The sequence below is a fragment of the Petaurus breviceps genome, unplaced genomic scaffold (assembly GCF_028583685.1).
Source record: "Petaurus breviceps papuanus isolate PSGF00001 unplaced genomic scaffold, PetGlider_PUasm1.0 551, whole genome shotgun sequence".
NCBI classification, from domain to species: domain Eukaryota; kingdom Metazoa; phylum Chordata; class Mammalia; order Diprotodontia; family Petauridae; genus Petaurus; species Petaurus breviceps.
This window is the reverse complement of record NW_027186372.1, coordinates 7,330,498-7,346,939: the sequence shown is the minus strand read 5'-3', so window position 1 is coordinate 7,346,939 and position 16,442 is coordinate 7,330,498. Positions and strand designations below refer to the sequence as shown.

The 16,442-nt window shown below is 42.1% G+C and overlaps 1 protein-coding gene, 1 long non-coding RNA gene and 1 pseudogene across 4 annotated transcripts in view; 1 reads left to right on the top strand and 2 right to left on the bottom strand.

Annotated features, from left to right (window-relative positions):
* Positions 1-16,442, bottom strand: part of LOC138172645 (uncharacterized) — a 237,588-nt gene that overhangs the window by 33,353 nt on the left and 187,793 nt on the right. The gene's annotated exons all lie outside the window — the stretch shown is intronic.
* Positions 1-16,442, top strand: part of ERGIC1 (endoplasmic reticulum-golgi intermediate compartment 1) — a 149,385-nt gene that overhangs the window by 100,734 nt on the left and 32,209 nt on the right. For all 3 annotated transcript variants that reach the window (XM_069102362.1, XM_069102361.1, XM_069102363.1), the window contains exons 4-6: positions 691-785; positions 1,770-1,894; positions 9,796-9,900. In XM_069102362.1, coding sequence (XP_068958463.1) covers positions 691-785; positions 1,770-1,894; positions 9,796-9,900 — 325 coding nt within the window. The remainder of the gene's footprint in view (positions 1-690; positions 786-1,769; positions 1,895-9,795; positions 9,901-16,442) is intronic.
* On the bottom strand, positions 14,559-15,381 carry LOC138172825 (origin recognition complex subunit 4 pseudogene; annotated as a pseudogene).

Sequence of the window (16,442 nt, the reverse complement as noted above, 5' to 3'; positions counted from 1 at the left end):
GATGGGGAAACTCGGTTTCACAATTTTGAAGTCACCCTGAACATATTATTCTCCTTCAGCCCACATCCAGTGAGTCACCAGGTCACAAATGTGACAGAAGTCACATTTGTCCCTTTCCCTCCACTCATAGTCAATACCCTAGTTCAGGGTGCCCTTGCTGCTCACCTAGACAGTAGCAATCAATCTGTGATTGAACTTTCTGCTTCTAATCTCTTCCTTCTCCAAACTGCCCTCCACTGATATGCCAAAGTAAGGGAGGGAAAAGGCACCAATCTCACCATTTCAGTCTCCTGCTCAGTAAACTCCAGAACTTCTTTGTTGCCTCTACCATCAAATACAAACACCTTCTTTGATATTTAAAGGCCATTGTTTGGCATTTAAAAGCCTTCCTGCTCCCCTTTATAGTCTTTAGGCCATCCAGCTTGACCTTCTAGCCATTCTTCATGTGCAGAACCAAAGAGCGAGGTTGAAGAAGGGAGGCCTGCTTGGGGAGGACATTTGGGCCTTTGCCTGAATTAATAAAGCCTTGGGATTAGCCAAAGAGTTTAAAATAGGGAAATACTGTAAAAGCCCAGTTATACACAGTGCAGAGGCAGAGGGGCAGGACAACGGTATGATGCCTTGTTGGAGAGCAGAAGAGGTGGTATGCGTCTGTTACAGTGAAGACCCCTGTGCTTGTCTCTTCCACAGAGTGAACGAGCTCTATGTCGACGATCCAGATAAGGACAGTGGAGGCAAAATTGATGTCAGTCTGAACATCAGTTTACCCAATTTACATTGTGAATGTGAGTACCACAAGTGACTCTTTTATTCCCTTAACATTCTACCTTTGCTCTAGATTGGGCAACTTCCCAAGGCCACAATAAGCTTCAGTTCCACCCCCAGAATCTAATGTCCCTGGCTCTGTGAGTCCCTGCTAAGTCACTTCCCTTCAAATGACACCTCCTCTTCAACATCTGTTAAGAGAAGCTACTGTGGGTTAGAGCAGTGTGGTGAAAAACCAAAATCTGAATGAAGAATTCATCCTCATTATTGCTTTTGGGCCTTCACATGGGAATTACGTCATTTTTTTTTTTACCTGAGTAAGAACAGAACCAGGGCCCCTATGCTATTCAAATGTATTTTTTTCTTTCCATTAGAAAAATAAATCTGCCCTTAGGCCTTTATAAAACTCAGGAGTTGCAGAAACAGTGCTCCTGAAAGAAGGAAAATTTTAGTCACATAGGAGACCTAGTAGCATTTGTGCAGTGGGAAGGGATTTTTTTTCCCCAGACCCTTTTCTACTCTTGGAGCATGCAGTGAAGCAGTCAGCCCACATCAGCATGTTTGCTTCCAAGGCTTAGATATCCTCTGATGTCTCCTCTACCTAAATTTGAAGGGTTCCCTAGTTGTATTATCCTTTATCCTTACTCTCCTTTACTTACACACACACACACACATTTGGGACTATGTAATGCCCTGGTGTTGAAACCAAGGAACCCTTACTTCCAAGTTAGTCCCAGCTGCTCTTCTTCATTGTACCCTTGCAATGTGTCAACGTGCCCTGGAAACGCCTGCTTACTTTAATCTAAACTCTGTGTGTTAAAGAGAGAGTCTGTGTTTCCTTTACATTTAAAGAGATGTTCTCTTCCATACTCCTGTGCCAGGCTCTCCTCCCTCTCTCCAGCTGAACAGGCGATATATGTCCGTAGGGCTGGCCTCCATCCCTCTCCCTGTCCTCTGCTTTGTGACTCTCTCCTTGTTCTTTTTCTTCTCTGGGCACTCTGAAGTGGTTGGACTGGACATCCAGGATGAGATGGGGAGACACGAAGTCGGACATATTGACAACTCCATGAAAATCCCTCTGAACAATGGCGAAGGCTGCCGGTTTGAGGGCCAGTTCAGCATCAACAAGGTGACTGGAAATGTTACATCTCTTCCTGCCATCTCCCTTCTATTCCCTGGCCTTCTTATAAACCAAGATACTGTGTGGCATCTCCCTTGGATCAGAGCCTCTACAGGACTGAGTATATTCATGGCATTCTTGCTGCTCCAATTGCCAGACCACAGGTTTTAGGTAGTTCCAGACTGCTTTAGAATCATAGACTGATCTTGTGGTCAGTAACTAAAAAGTACAATTCTAGGATGTGGCTTTAAAAAAACAAAGCTAAACAGGATGCCTGAAAAATTCTATAGGCCATGTGTCCATTAAGCAGGTTCATATAATTATAGGATTTAGTTCTAGAAGAAATCGGCCAATCAACATTGATTAAGTGCCGCTATGTGCCAGGCACTTTGCTAAGCACGGGAGCCTTAAAACTAGCTATCTGGCTCAGACATCTTATTTCATGGTCGAGGAAACTAAGGCTCCAGGAGGGGAAGTGAGAGCCATGAGTCTCCTGTTTTTTCTTTGTTCTGTCCCACTCCTAACTCCCCCAGCTGTTTGCTGATCAAGCTGCATCATTGGACTCTAAGCTGACTCACTTAAAGTTTATAGGAAATTCTCTGGAAAACCTAGTTTGTATTAGTTTATTCCCAGGGCTGCTGAAGTCTTTCTCTTTATCTGATTTGCCCCTACGGGAAGGAAAGGGGTGTCAAATCCCTGCAGCTTGATACTACTAAAGGGCTGGTTCCACTCAGAAGAGATACTGTGGATTTCAGCCTGAGGAGAGTCTGCTTAAAAAATTTCAATAATCCTCTGTTTGATAATACAAATAATAATAATAATAACAGGTAGCATTTATATAGCACTTTAAGGTTTGCAAAACACTCTGTGTGTTCTCATTTGATCTTTACAATAACTGTGTGAATTGGATGCTATTATAATTCCCTTTTTGTAGCTTCAGAAAGTGAGGCAGACAGAGGTTAAGTAACTTACTCAATACCAAGTGTTTGAGGGAGGAATGAAACTTGTCTTCTTCAGTCCTTGAGCAGCTAGGTGGCATACTGGATAGAGTGCCAGGCCTGAAGTCAAGAGGACTCATCTCTCTGAGTTCAAATCTGGCCTCAGAAATTCACTAGCTGTGTGACCCTGGGCAAATCACTTAACCCTGCTTTCCTCAGTTTCCTCTTCTATAAAATGAACCGGAAAAGGAAATGGCAAACCATTCTAGTACCTTCGCCAGGAAAACCCTACATAGGGTCGTGAAGAATCAGACATGACTGAAAAATGACTCAACAACTTCCTCGGTCCAATGCTCAGTTCATTGTAAAGGGAGTAATGTGTTAGAAGACTAAGAAAATAAGAAGGGTCTAGAATATAAAGAACTTTAAGTCTCAGAGGAGTTTATATTTGATCCTAGAGGTAATTGGGAACCATTGGAAATTATCAAATAGAGGTATGGTAGGGTCACTTTAGGAAAATCTCTTTGGCAGCTATGTCAAAAGTGCGTTTGGAATAGGGAGACACTTGAGACAGGTAGTCCAAACAGAAGGCTCTTACAGTTGTATAGGTGAGAGGTGACTGTGGGAGTAGAGAGAAGGGGCTGTATTTGAGAGATCTTATATCAGCATGCTGTGGGATGTGTGTGTGGAGAGAGGAGTCTAAGATAATAGTTACAAATCTTATGTTACTGTGTGTTTGGGGAGAAAGATAATGAATTTTCTTTCTTAATTAATTGGGGTTAAGTGACTTGCCCAGGGTCACACAGCTAGTAAATGTCTGAGGTCAGATTTGAACTCAGATCCTCCAGGACCAGTGCTCTATCCACTGCATCACCTAGCTGCCCCATTAGTTTTCAACATGTTGATTTTGTGTTTTCTAGAGGACACCTAGTTTGTAGTGGCAGAGACTAGGGCTAGACAAATAGATCTGTGAATCATCTAATGGAGATGATAATTAAACCCTTGTTCAGTTAGGGGCTGATGAGTTAGCTCATTAACTGAGAAAATATAGAAAGTAAAAAGGACCCAGAGCAAAACCTAAAGGACAGAGTCGTGAAAGGTAGGAAAGTATTAGGACTGAGAAGAGGCCATTAATGTTGCAGTTGGGAGAACAGTATCAGTTGAATGATGAGGTCAGTGATTAAAGACGACTTGGTCAAGGAATTTAGCTCAGAAGAGGAGAGATACAGGACGATGGCTAACAGGTGTGATAGTGTCTATCAAGGGGTTTTAAGGATAGGGAGATTGGGCATGTTTGTAAGCATCAGGGGAGGATGAAGAGTAGATGGAGACTGGGAATTTGGGCAGGGCAGGGACCATCTGTTGAAGGAGATGGGATGAGGTGGGTTCAAGGGTAGTGGTGTTGGCCTTTGCAAGCAGCAAAGCTACCTCATCACTAGAAGCTGAAGTGTGAAGGAGATGAGAGTAGGAGCTGATTTTAAAGGGGTTTGTGAGATGAGGAGAAAGCGCTAGGAAAGACCCCTTGGCTGACGTCATCAGTTTTCATGAAGTCCTCAACCAAGATGGAGGCTGGGGAATAGAATGGGAGACCTGAAGACAGAACAAAACTCGTGGGACGGTTTCTGTGGTAAGTGGGATAGGGTTAGGGAGTGAGGTAGGATTGCATTCCTGCAGTAAGGGCCCAGATGGCATTAACTTTGTAGTAGAGTCAGTAAGCTTGGTTTCATGATTTCCTCCAGTTCAGTTCAATAGCATGTGAATTTGGTGAGAGTAACTAAGGATTGCGATTTAACAAGACTTGATCAGTGATAGGACCAAGGAAAAAGGGACCTAAGAATAAAGGACAGTATACCATTGAACTGGTTTGTCAAGGGGACAAAATTAAGCATTAGCCATTTATATGTGAACTCTGTCCCATGCTAACCAGAAGCCTCATTTCTGGCTTCTCTAAACAATCTTGGAAGAAGCCAGAAGCACAGGTGAAATGGTTATTGGTGAAGGCCTACTTTACAACCAGTCATAACTCAAGAGTGCCAAGTGCCAACTGGGCCATTCATTGAAAAGACTCATCAATTTGTGACCAAGGCAGGCTCCAGGAGGGCAGAAAAGATTTTTATTTCACTGGGCCCTCCCTGGAAGGCTTGCTCAGTAGTAAGTTTTACCAGAGTTTCAATTCTGCTGGGAACCCTTGAGAACCAAAGTCCACCCCCATCTAAGAATAAGGGATTGGGAGAGATCTGTGATGCAGAAATCTTGGGCTCCCCCATGATTTCATCAGTTTAAGACATTTTCTCACAGATTCGTCCACAACTTAGACTGACAGAGTTGCCCTGAACATTGAACCTATATCTTCCCAACTGCAAGGCCAGCCTTCTTTCCAGTTATACCATCCTGCCTTTCGTTACTCAGAGGGCAAAAGTGAAATCTGTTGGATGCCAAAGTAATCAATCTGCTCCCCAGCTTGATATCCTGAGTCTGGAGCTTGGTGGCCTTCCTTTTTTCCCTGGGGTCATATTCTATTTCAGTTTTGAAAGGACTGTTTCATAAACTTTGTTTTCCAAAGAACACAAATTGGAAACAGAAGTATGAATGACCTATAAATCTGGCTTTTTTCCAGGGACCAAATTAAGAGTTTCAAATTTCATTCATGTCATTTCACTCGACAAAGGGAAATTAAAGATATTCTAGGAACACCTAAAGCAGGATTTGACTTCCACATTTCTGCCCAGAGTCAGAGTCTCTCCATGGCTCTACACGAGGTCCTGATAGGCCTTGTCTGTGCAAAGTTAATATGAGCTGTTCTTTAAGTTAGTATCTCTGAGTCTTTCTTATGCCATTCATTAATTCATTCAGCATACATTTATTTAGCATTTACTATGTGCCAACCATTGTACTTTTTGTTGTTCATTTGTTTCAGTCATGTCTAACTTTTTGTGATCCCATTTGGGGTTTTCTTGGCAAAGATACTAGAGCAGTTTGCCATTTCCTTCTCCAGCTCATTTTACAGATGAGAAAAACGAGGCAAACAGAGTTAAGTAACTTGCCCAAGGTCACATAGCTTGTAAGTGTCTGAGGCCAGATTTGAACTCAGGAAGATGAGTCTTCCTGACTCTAGTCCTGGCATTCTATCCACTATACCATCAAGTTGTCATTGTACTGCGGTTTAGGACTATAGAGACAAAAATAAAACTACCTGTCCTCACAGAGCTTACATTCTATTGAGGAAAACAAGATCTAAGCACAAACACACACACACACACAGCAACATTGTGTAGAAGTTGTTGTTTTCCCTTCTTTCTTGAAGAGGACCGTGACATCAGGAAGGTGATGCCATGACTTGTAAGTGAATTGGATTTAAGTGAGGCAAGGCTGTGAAAAGTCACCAGCCTCACTTTCTCCTCTGGAGCCATTTGGGTCCAGAGGCAAGATATAGATCGGGATGACTGCAGATGACCCCCTTGTGTAGATGAGGATGATTTGGGTTCAAATCCTGTCGTGGACACTTTTCAGTTGTGTGACCTTGAACAAATGACCTGATCTCTTTAAAACTCTTTTCCTTCTCTGTGAAGCAGGAACAATAAAAACCTGTAGTGATGAGATAACATATAAAAAAAACTGCACCAAAGGACCAGAACCAAAGAATAAAGCATTGATTAAATACTTTGTGTAAAGCACTGTGCTAAGAGGGATACAAATAGGAAAGGCAGTCAGTCCCTGCTCTCAAGAAGTTTACCTTCTAAAGGAGGAGATAACACTTAATGAAAGGTTTCAGCAGCAAGTAAAGCAGATGGCAGTGCCTCTTCTGGAGTGTTATTTCCACTGATAAAATCATAATTGGTTTCTGGTGCCAAGGACTTTCACTGGCAAGAACTTTCCTTTCTGGCCTGGCTCCAGATTGAGTGAGGACACCCCCTCTACCATTACAGATTGTCACTTGGAGAGTTGAGCCCTGAGAAGTAAAGGGACTTACTTGCCTAGTTAGGGTCACACAGGAAGGTGGTATCAGTGGCAACACTACAACTCGGTTTTTACTGGCTTTGAAGAAACTCTAACCACTGCACTTCTCTGCCTCTCTTTAAAGTGCTCTACTAATGTCAGTTATTATTACCAGTAACTTTAAAGTAATGACAGTAGTTGCGAAGCTTAAAGATGTCTGTTTTCATCTCAGGAATTTGAATAACTGACATCTTTGATCCCTCTCTTTTTGTATCAAACTTTTCGAGAGGCTGGTGAGTTTCACTCCTTCTGTTGCCTACCTTTAGACTATGGGGAGCTGAGCTTAATTTAAATTTATAAGTAAGTTTATATGCTGGAAAGTCAGAATCACCTCCATACATTTAAAACAAATGATGTTAGAGCTTGAATATTTCAAACTGTGTTGGCAACTCAACTGCTTGGTTGAAACGGTTTGAAACCTCGGTGGGTAGCATTTTTTTGGAGTTAACTGACGCACTGAATCAGCAGGAGGTAGTCAGGATTTAGGCAGGCATTATATGATTGGCACCATATGTTTTTAAGGCCATTAGTGAAGGCTACGTGGGCGTGTAAATCACATGCCCTCAGTCCCTCGATTCTGCAGGCCAGCACTTGCTTTTGTGAGTCATTCAAGATTCTATCAAACTGTGATGCGATCAGCATCCTGGTGATGGGTGTAGGGGAGAGGGTGGGAGAGAAACTAGTATAGAAATAGTTATTGAGTCAGACTTTTGGGGGGGGAAGGGAAAGGGGGCAGCCCCATGCATTCAGATGCAGATACCAAGTATAGGGACCTCTTTGAATCATTTAAATTAATGAATCTCATTACTCAGACCTCAGTGTAGATCACTGCTATCAGATGAAGAAGACTCTAGGGAACTTGGGATCCTAGTGAAAGTGGTAGATATTCTTATTCATTCAGCAAGTATTTATTAAGCACTTACTGTGTGCCAGACCCTCTGCTTGGTGCTGGAAAAACTGAAGCCAAAATAGCACCGTATCTACTTCGAGAGGCTTAAATTACTTTGAGAGAAAAAAGATACTCACATGAAAGTAACTGAATAAATGAATGAAAGCTATTGATGAAGCAATTACTGTGCTAAATGCTAGGGAACCAAATGCAAAGGTGAAATGGTCCTTGCTCTCAAGGAATTCTAACGGGAAACGGGGTAGTGGCCAGGGAAGGGATTCATGGACTGAGAAGTCACAAAGATTGCAAGTGGAACAATTGTTTTTTAGTGGTTTGTCAGTTGTCTGACTCTGTGACTTCATTTGGGGTTTTCTTGGCAAAGAGACTTGGAGCAGTTTGCCATTTCTTTCTCCGGCTTATTTTATAGATGAGGAAACTGAGACAAACAGGGTGAAGTGGACTTGCCCAGGGTCACACATCTAGTAAGTATCTGAAGTCAGATTGGAACTCAGGAAGATGAGTCCTAGCTGCCCGAGTAGAGAATGCCATTAACACCCTCTTTCCAGAAGCAATGGTAATGGTAATTGATTACAGCTCTCCTGAGAAGTAGCTTTGAAATGTGGTAGATGGTCTCAGAGCTGAGAAGTCCTGGTTCAAGATCCGTTCTTTAACAAACATGTTGTTTGTGCGCCCTTGGTGGCCTACTTTACCCTCTGAAAGAGTCCTGATCTGCTTATCTGGGAGTTACATAAGTCAGTAGACTATAGGTTCAGTCCCCATTTTTATCCCTGTCTTAGAGAAAAAAGAGGGTTGGAGGCTGGCCTGAGAGTGGCTGAGGATTTAAGATAAAAATTCTTTGTCTAAGTGCTAGGCTGAATGTTTTAGCTCCTCCTGGGTGTGGCCTCAGGTGGTCCAATTTGGAGGATAAATATAAAATAAATGTGTACAAAGCTAGACACTAAGTAATGTTGGAGAAGGCCAATCAAGGGTGGAGTGGCCTCTTTTAAGAAGTGGCATTTGAACCAGACTTTGCAGGAATCCTGAGCTCCCTCGGAAGGGACAGACAGGAGATGAGGGGATATTCCAGGTATGTCTGTAGAGATAGAAAATCTTGTGATAAGAACAAACAAATAGATTAGTTTGGTTTAAGAGTAAAGTGTGCAGTAGGTGAGTAATGTGTAATCAGCCAGAAATGTAGGTAGAAGATCATGGTGGGCCTAAGTGACAAGCCAAGGAGCCTGTACTTAATACTACAGGCCATAGGGTCTCTGAAGCTTTTGGTGAAGGGAGTGACCTAAAGTCTGTGCTTTAGCAATGTCAATCTAGCAGCTGTGTGGAAGATGATTTAGACAGGAGATAAACTCCACCAAAGAAACCCAGTTGGGAATAAGAGGTCATTGGTTTTTGAAACAATAAAGGTCTAGCTGATCACTCAACTGAAGGGTAGATTCATTCATCATTGATGTGGGCAGTTTAACATTTATTAAGCATCCGCTCTCCATAGAACACTATGGTAACTACTGAGGAAGATTTATGTAAGAGGGTCAACAGTCAACAAGCATTTATTATACTTTTTAATTGTGCTAATTATTATTAGCACTTACTATGTGCCAGGTGGTAATAATACAAAGGCAAAAACACTGTCCCTGCCCTCAAGGAAGTCACATTCTAAAGTCAGACACTTTGGCCCTGCCATCAGGGAATGTAGATATCATTGTCTTCAAAGAGTGATACGGCTTCCACCTGCTATAGACACTTCCCCTTCACTCTCCCACGATGTGTCACTTGAATGAGATACCTTATTCCCCCTAGGTGAGATCATATTTGTAAAACTTAGAACAGTGCCTGGCACATAGGGGGCACTAAATAGATACTTGTTCCCTTTTCTCTTCCCTAGGAAGCATCCTGATATTTGGAACATAGCCTAGGGTCCTTCTTAACATCCCAGTTTGGTTAAGACATAATCAGGTCCCGTGATTTCTGCCCGGCTTCCCATAGAGAGAATCAGGAGAGGAGGAAAGGGAACATTTTTTCTAAAGGCTTGTTTTTCCTCTGTTTTTTGCCCTGTGGGCTATCGGCCCAAATAGGTCCCTGGCAACTTTCACGTATCAACACACAGTGCCACTGCACAGCCCCAGAATCCAGACATGACTCATGTCATCCACAAGCTGTCCTTTGGAGACACGTTACAGGTGAGTTCTCAGACCCCAGTGACTTGAACTTATGACACCAAGACCAAGAGAGGTTTGTTATTTTTAAGTGAGTGGGGAATATGGATAGGAGGGGGTGTAATCTAAGGGGTGGATTACATTTACCCCTGGGAAGATGCTTTTTGCTGCTGGCCTCATGCACTCAAAAGGGTATGCCACTGGGGGGTGGAGTGGAATTGTGGGTGGGGAAGAGACACCGGGTTTAGATGTCTCCTGTGCTCTCTACCCTTTCTGGGCAAGGAGTAGACCTAAGGAAGAGAAACCTTAGTTTCTTCTTGATTTCATCTGGAGGTAACTTCCTCCTTTTTTCTCCCCAGCAAGTTTATTTAGAATTCTCCAAAAGAAAGTCAGTTCTATTTTTCTCAGTCCCCCAAGACGAACTTTAGTATCTCCTCTACCCTCCTGCTTCAGCCAGGCTGGCATTTAACTTGGTGCAAACCCTGATGTCACACATTGGCCTACTTATTTCGTTGCACTCTTATAACCTGCTTTGGTTTGACCTCATAAGGCCTTGGTATTGTGTTTTTTTCTCTAACTTACCCAAGTACAGACACACACACACACACACACATTCATTCCATGGTTCCATTACTAGTCTCCCAATCACTCTTCATTTGATTGCTCAACGTGAACAGCTCATGCTGTTGTAATCTTAACAACCTGTTCCATGGCCAGCCACATCCAAACATGTGCTGACCAATCATAAACTTTCTATTCTCTCATGTAAAAATCACTTTAGGCACTTTTCAAGATTCATAGTTTTTCTTTGGAAAGGTTTGAGGGTAGAGAAATTGTCTTTGCTAATCTTACGAGATCTTGCTAGTTGTTCTTTCCGAGTTTTGTTCTTTCCACTCAAGGGCCAGGGACCAGATCTCCCCAAATTTCCCTTGTACAGCAGCCCACACAAATACGTATCCTTCAGTAGATCTCCCATCTCATTGGTATGGGCAGTCCTTCTACAAAGGCATAGTGGAGACCAACTACATCTTTTTATCCTGTGAGATTCTTGTCCCAGCATCTCTGTAAAATCTTCCTTAGAGGATTGACCCAAGACACTGGGGGGACTTCATGTAATCCCAGATCTAGAGTTAAAACGAACCTTAGAGGGCTATCTCAAGCGACCCTCTCTTTTTACAGAGTAGGAATCGAGGACCCAAAGAGCCTAGATGACTTGCCCAAGGTCCCATAGTAAAGAATTAGTGGACCCAGGATCCAAGTACAGGTTCTCTGACTCTAGACTTAACCTTCCCAGATAGCAGTGAAGCTCCCAGCACAGGCATCTTGTTATCCCTTGTTCTGACAACATAACTGACCCATCTCTTTGTCCAGTAGTGCATGTCCTTGATGATGTCTCCTATGCCATTTCTTGTTCACAAGTTTCCATAGAAATAGTCATCTGGGGCAGCTAGGTGGTACAGTGAATAGAGCACTGGCCCTGGAGTCAGGAGGACCTGAGCTCAAATCCAGCCTCAGACACTTAACACAAAAACTAGCCATGTGACCTTGGGCAAGTCACTTAACTCCAATTGCCCTACCTTCCCCCTTCCAAAAAAGCAAGAAAAAAAGAAAAGAAATAGTCAGCTGGGGCAGCTAGGTTGTGCAGTGAATAAGAGTACCAGCCCTGGAGTCAGGAGGGCCTGAGTTCAAATCCAGTCTCAGACACTTGACACTTACTAGCCATGTGACCTTGGGCAAATCACTTAACCCCAGTTGTTTTACCTTTTCCCCCTCCAAAAAAAAAAAAGAAAGAAATAGTCAACTAATACTTATGGGGTGCCAACTAAGTATGCTACGCAAAGGGCACAGAGACAAAAATATCCCTATTCTAAATATGTTTGTAAAAATATTAAATAATAATAGCTAGCATTTAGATAGCACTTTTAAGGTTTATAAAGGGCTTTACAAATATTATCATCCTCATAACAACACTGCAAAATAAGTGCTATTATTATCCCATTTTACAGATGAGAAACAACCGAAGTTAAATGACTTGCCCAGGACCACAAAGCTAGTAAGTGTCTGAGTTGGGATTTGAACGCAGGTCTTTCTGACTCCAGGTCCATTGTCCTGTCTTACTGTACCACCTAGCTGCCTCTTAATTTAACTGAGGTGATAGACCATAGGCAAGTAAAGGCGATATTAATATTTATATAGTGTCAGAAGTTCTGAATGTTAGTCTTAGCTCTTCCACTAACTGGTTCTGTGATCTTGGACAGCCTTCAGGGGTAGTAGAACTGGAGGCAACTGGTGGCATAGTAGATAGAATGCTGGACCTGGAATCAGGAAGGAAAGTTCAAATTCAGCCTCAGACACTTACTAGCTGTGTGACCCTAGGCAAGTCACTTAACCTCTGTTTGCCCCAGTTTCCTCAACTGTAAAATGGGAATAATAATAATAACACACATCCTTTCTAGCTTTTAAAGATAGACTAATTCACATGTATAATTGATGATATATTCTCTGCCCCCTCAGTAGTTGGGAGAGGGGTGTAGGGAGAGAATTTAGAACTCCAAATTTTTTTATTAAGATCATTAAAGATAAATAAATAAGGGGTGGCTAGGTGGCACATTGAATAGAGCACTGGCCCTGCAGTCAGGAGGACCTGAGTTCAAATCCGGCCTCAGACACTTAACACAAAAACTAGCCATGTGACCTTGGGCAAGTCACTTAATCCCAATTGCCCTACCCCCCCTCCAAAAAGCAAAAATAAATAAATAAATAAGAAGAAGACTAAGTATGTGTAGATTCTCATGATATCCTCTGCATGCAAACATAAGATGGATTGGAGGGAGAGGCTGAAGACACTAACACTGGGTAAGTAAGGAAAACATGAGATGGATTGGACCAGGAGGCTGGCTGTGAGGGGCTAACAGTGGGGGAGGGGTTGGGGGTTGGCAGAATTTGGGGTTGGAGAGGTCTAAGAGGTAAAAGAGAGCAACGAAAAATGAATCCATTGTTTTAAGACCAGTGGCCTGGGAAGATTGAAGTGGTATTGACAGCAGTGGAGATATTTGAAAGAAGTGACAGATATTTGGCCGGTACAGTGGCATCTTTCATCACCTGTTGCCCAGACTATAATAACTTCTTTAATTGACCTCTCTGCTTCAAGTGTCTTCCCACTCCCAGTCTGTCCTTCCCAGGGCTTCCAAAGCTGCAAGTTTGGCCACATCACTGCTCCGCTCAGGAAACTCCAGTGGCTCCCTATGACATCCAGGATCAAATACAGACTCCTATGTTTGACATTTTAAGATAAGCTGGGCCCAGCCTGCCTTTCCAGACTTCTTATATGTAGTGTCCCCCACACACTTTACAGTCCAGCCGGACTCCACTTTGCTGTTCCTCATCCAAGATGTTCTTTCTCCCATCTCTTCACCAGCTGCCCCCCATGCTTGGAACGTACTCTCTTCTCACCCTCTGCCTCTCAGACTCTCTGTGCAGGCCTTCTTGATCTGCTCCATCCCACCTCCATAGATCACCTTTATTTGGTTTGTATGTTTGGGGTCAGCTAGGTGGCACAATGGATGGAGCACCCGACCTGGAGTCAGGAATGCTAAAGTTCAAATCCAGCCTCAGGTGTTTCCTAGTTTTGTGACCCTGGGCAAGTAGGCATGTAGCCTCTCTCCTCCTCAGTTGTCTCTTCTTTAATATAATAACAATAATGATAACACCTACCTTCTAGGGTTTGTTGTAAGGATCAAATGAGGTAATGAGTGTAAAGTTCTTAGCACAATGCTTGTTATATACTAGGGGCTATATGAATGTTACTTATTATTACATGCTTTTCTATTATTATATACTTTTCTATGAGAGGTAGCATGGCATAATGAATAGGGAGCTAACCTTGGGGCCATGAAACCCTAGGTTCAGATCCCACTATTACAGTGTACTGACTACGTAACATTGGGCAAATCATTTAATACCTGAGTGTTCTTGGAAACCCCTCAGATTAAAAGTCACAGCAAAGGTCTTGCTTTGGTAGAAGGCTACACCAATGAAGTCACAAGATCTGGTTTCTTTCCCTGTCTTTTTACATTTGGGTCTTTTCTTGGTTTGTGTGATGCCTGGTATGTGGTAGGAGGTGATTAATGTCTTTGTTGATTAATTGTTAGAGGGGAGATTTCGCGCATCCCTCCCCTCAATCAAACGTTCTGGTGTCCCTTGGCAACTAGAAATGTGGAGCTCTAGAAGAAGGCAAAAAGTCAAGGCTAGAGACTTGGATCTGGGAGCTCTATCTGTACAGGGAGAATTAGCATATCATGTGAATAGACAGAGCTCCTTGAGAATGGAAATATCTGAGAAGCAGCAGGAACAACTTTGTGGTGAGCCTCAGTTGGTAAAGGGAAGAAAAACAACACGGGGAAAAGAGTCAGAGAGGAAAGAGGAAACCATTGAGTCACAAAAATCCAGGTTTAAGAGTATCCAGACGGGAGGAGTTGACACTTTCAGGTGTCCTGGAGAAGAGAGATCTCTTGATTGTAGTAAGAGACATATCTCAGTAGAGAAACAATAATTAATATTTATAAAGTGCTTACTATGTGCCATTATAGTATGTTTTTTTAATATTCTTTTCTAATGTATTAACTAAAAACATGTTTCTCAAATGCATATAAAACACAGCAAGAAATACAGAATTACAAACTTTGAAAATTCAAAGTTGTTTCAACAGTTTAGTAGGTCACATGCCATGTATAAAGATGACTTACAAATTCTGTAAGTATTTAAGGAACAACTCAAGTTTCTATTATCTTTTAAATTTTCAGGAGGGGCTTGCTAAAGACTCCATATAGAACACATCTTATAGAAAATGCCCTCTCATATAAGACATTTTACAAGTCATAATGCTAACTTTTATGACCCTGGGACCTCTCTGCTTTAAAGGGGACATCATTTTATTTATCCGGATATCTAAACTGCTGAGCAAATTCACAACCAGCTCAGTGAAGATGCTGACCACTGCCTAATGACCGTAGGGCAGATTGAATACTTTTGTAGAGCTTTCATAATTTGATTACTGTCCAAAAGCAATTTCAGCAGTTGGTGTTCTCTCTGTGTATTTATTGATACTCTCTCCACTGCTTTTCCTAAGTGTTAAATGCTATCATAACAAGTTGGGTTTTTTTTAATTATATACTGAATGGGATTTCCTTTCGATAAACTTCTGAAATTCATTGTAGACCCTTTCAAAGTTGAGAAGTTCATCCTGGTACATGTCATTTAAATGTTTCATTGCTATAAGAAGATAGATTTCCAGCACCAAAAGTCCAGTAACATATACAACGATCCAAGGTCTTTACTGGCATGGAAACGTTTCAGCAGAACTTCTTTCACATTCATCTCTCCTGAGAGACCCTGAACCATTTCCTTCCATTTCTCAGTAAAGTGCTTGCCTGGAAATTCTTCAGGTAATGTTAATTGTTCTTTAAATATTTTAAGATATTGTGAGAAACTAAAAGAATTCATTAAATTATTTCATTTCATTAGTAAGGTAGACAACTTCCAGGGGGCCAAAGAGAAAGGAAGTCTACTGAATAAATGAACACAGCAGGTATAGACATTAAAGCATTTTGCCCTGGAAGGACAAATATCAAAATGGGATGGCATCATAGCATCTTGGGGTTTCAAAGAGATCATCTATCCCAAGCCATACATGAACAATTATTCCATCTATAAAATCTCCTTCTCTAGTTGATGAGTTCCTTCCTAGAACTTCCATATGAAGAATTTCAGCAATACTAACTTCTAACTTTATGCAGCCCCTGACTCTCTACCTCTCTGACTCTTCTACCTCCATCCCAGCTTCCTTCTCTCTTGACAACACCTCCACCTCTGACTGATGGTGAGTTTTCCCCTGAACCTTCATCTGAGTAGGGATCCACAATGGCAAAGCTCACTTCTGCTCTGGCTTACACCTTGACTTTCTGCACTACTCTTCCAGCTTGCCTGTGGCCATCCCTTCCACCTCTCCTTGCTTTTCAGCTCCCTTTTATATGTTATTTTACCCCAATAGTATGTAAGTTTCTTGAGGGCAGGAAGTCTTTCTTTTTACATGAATTTGTATCCCCAACATTTTGCACTGTACTTAGAACACAATGAGTACTTAATAAATGTTTTATTTCTGTGTCTGAGTAAAGATCATCCTACCTCATCCTAAGACCTCTAGTGATTATAGGCCTCCCATGGTCTGAGATAGCCAAATTACAGTCTAAAACAGATTTAATCACTGTAAAGTTTTTCCTTATGTAGAGCCTCTCTGAAACATCCTGGCTCAGATCCCTGGCATCAAGCAGCACGAGTCTAATCTTTATGTGGCAGCTCTTCAGATTATTTAATGACATCTATCTTGTCCCTGCCACCCCCCCCCAGCCCCCAAATCTTCTCTTCTCCAAGCTAAACACCTCCAGTTCCTTCAACTAATGCTCACTGCATGGTCCCAAGCCATTTAATATCCCATCACTCTCTTTGATATTCTCCAGCTTGTTAATTAATGTCCTTCCTAAAACTTGATGCCCAAAACTGAACAATTT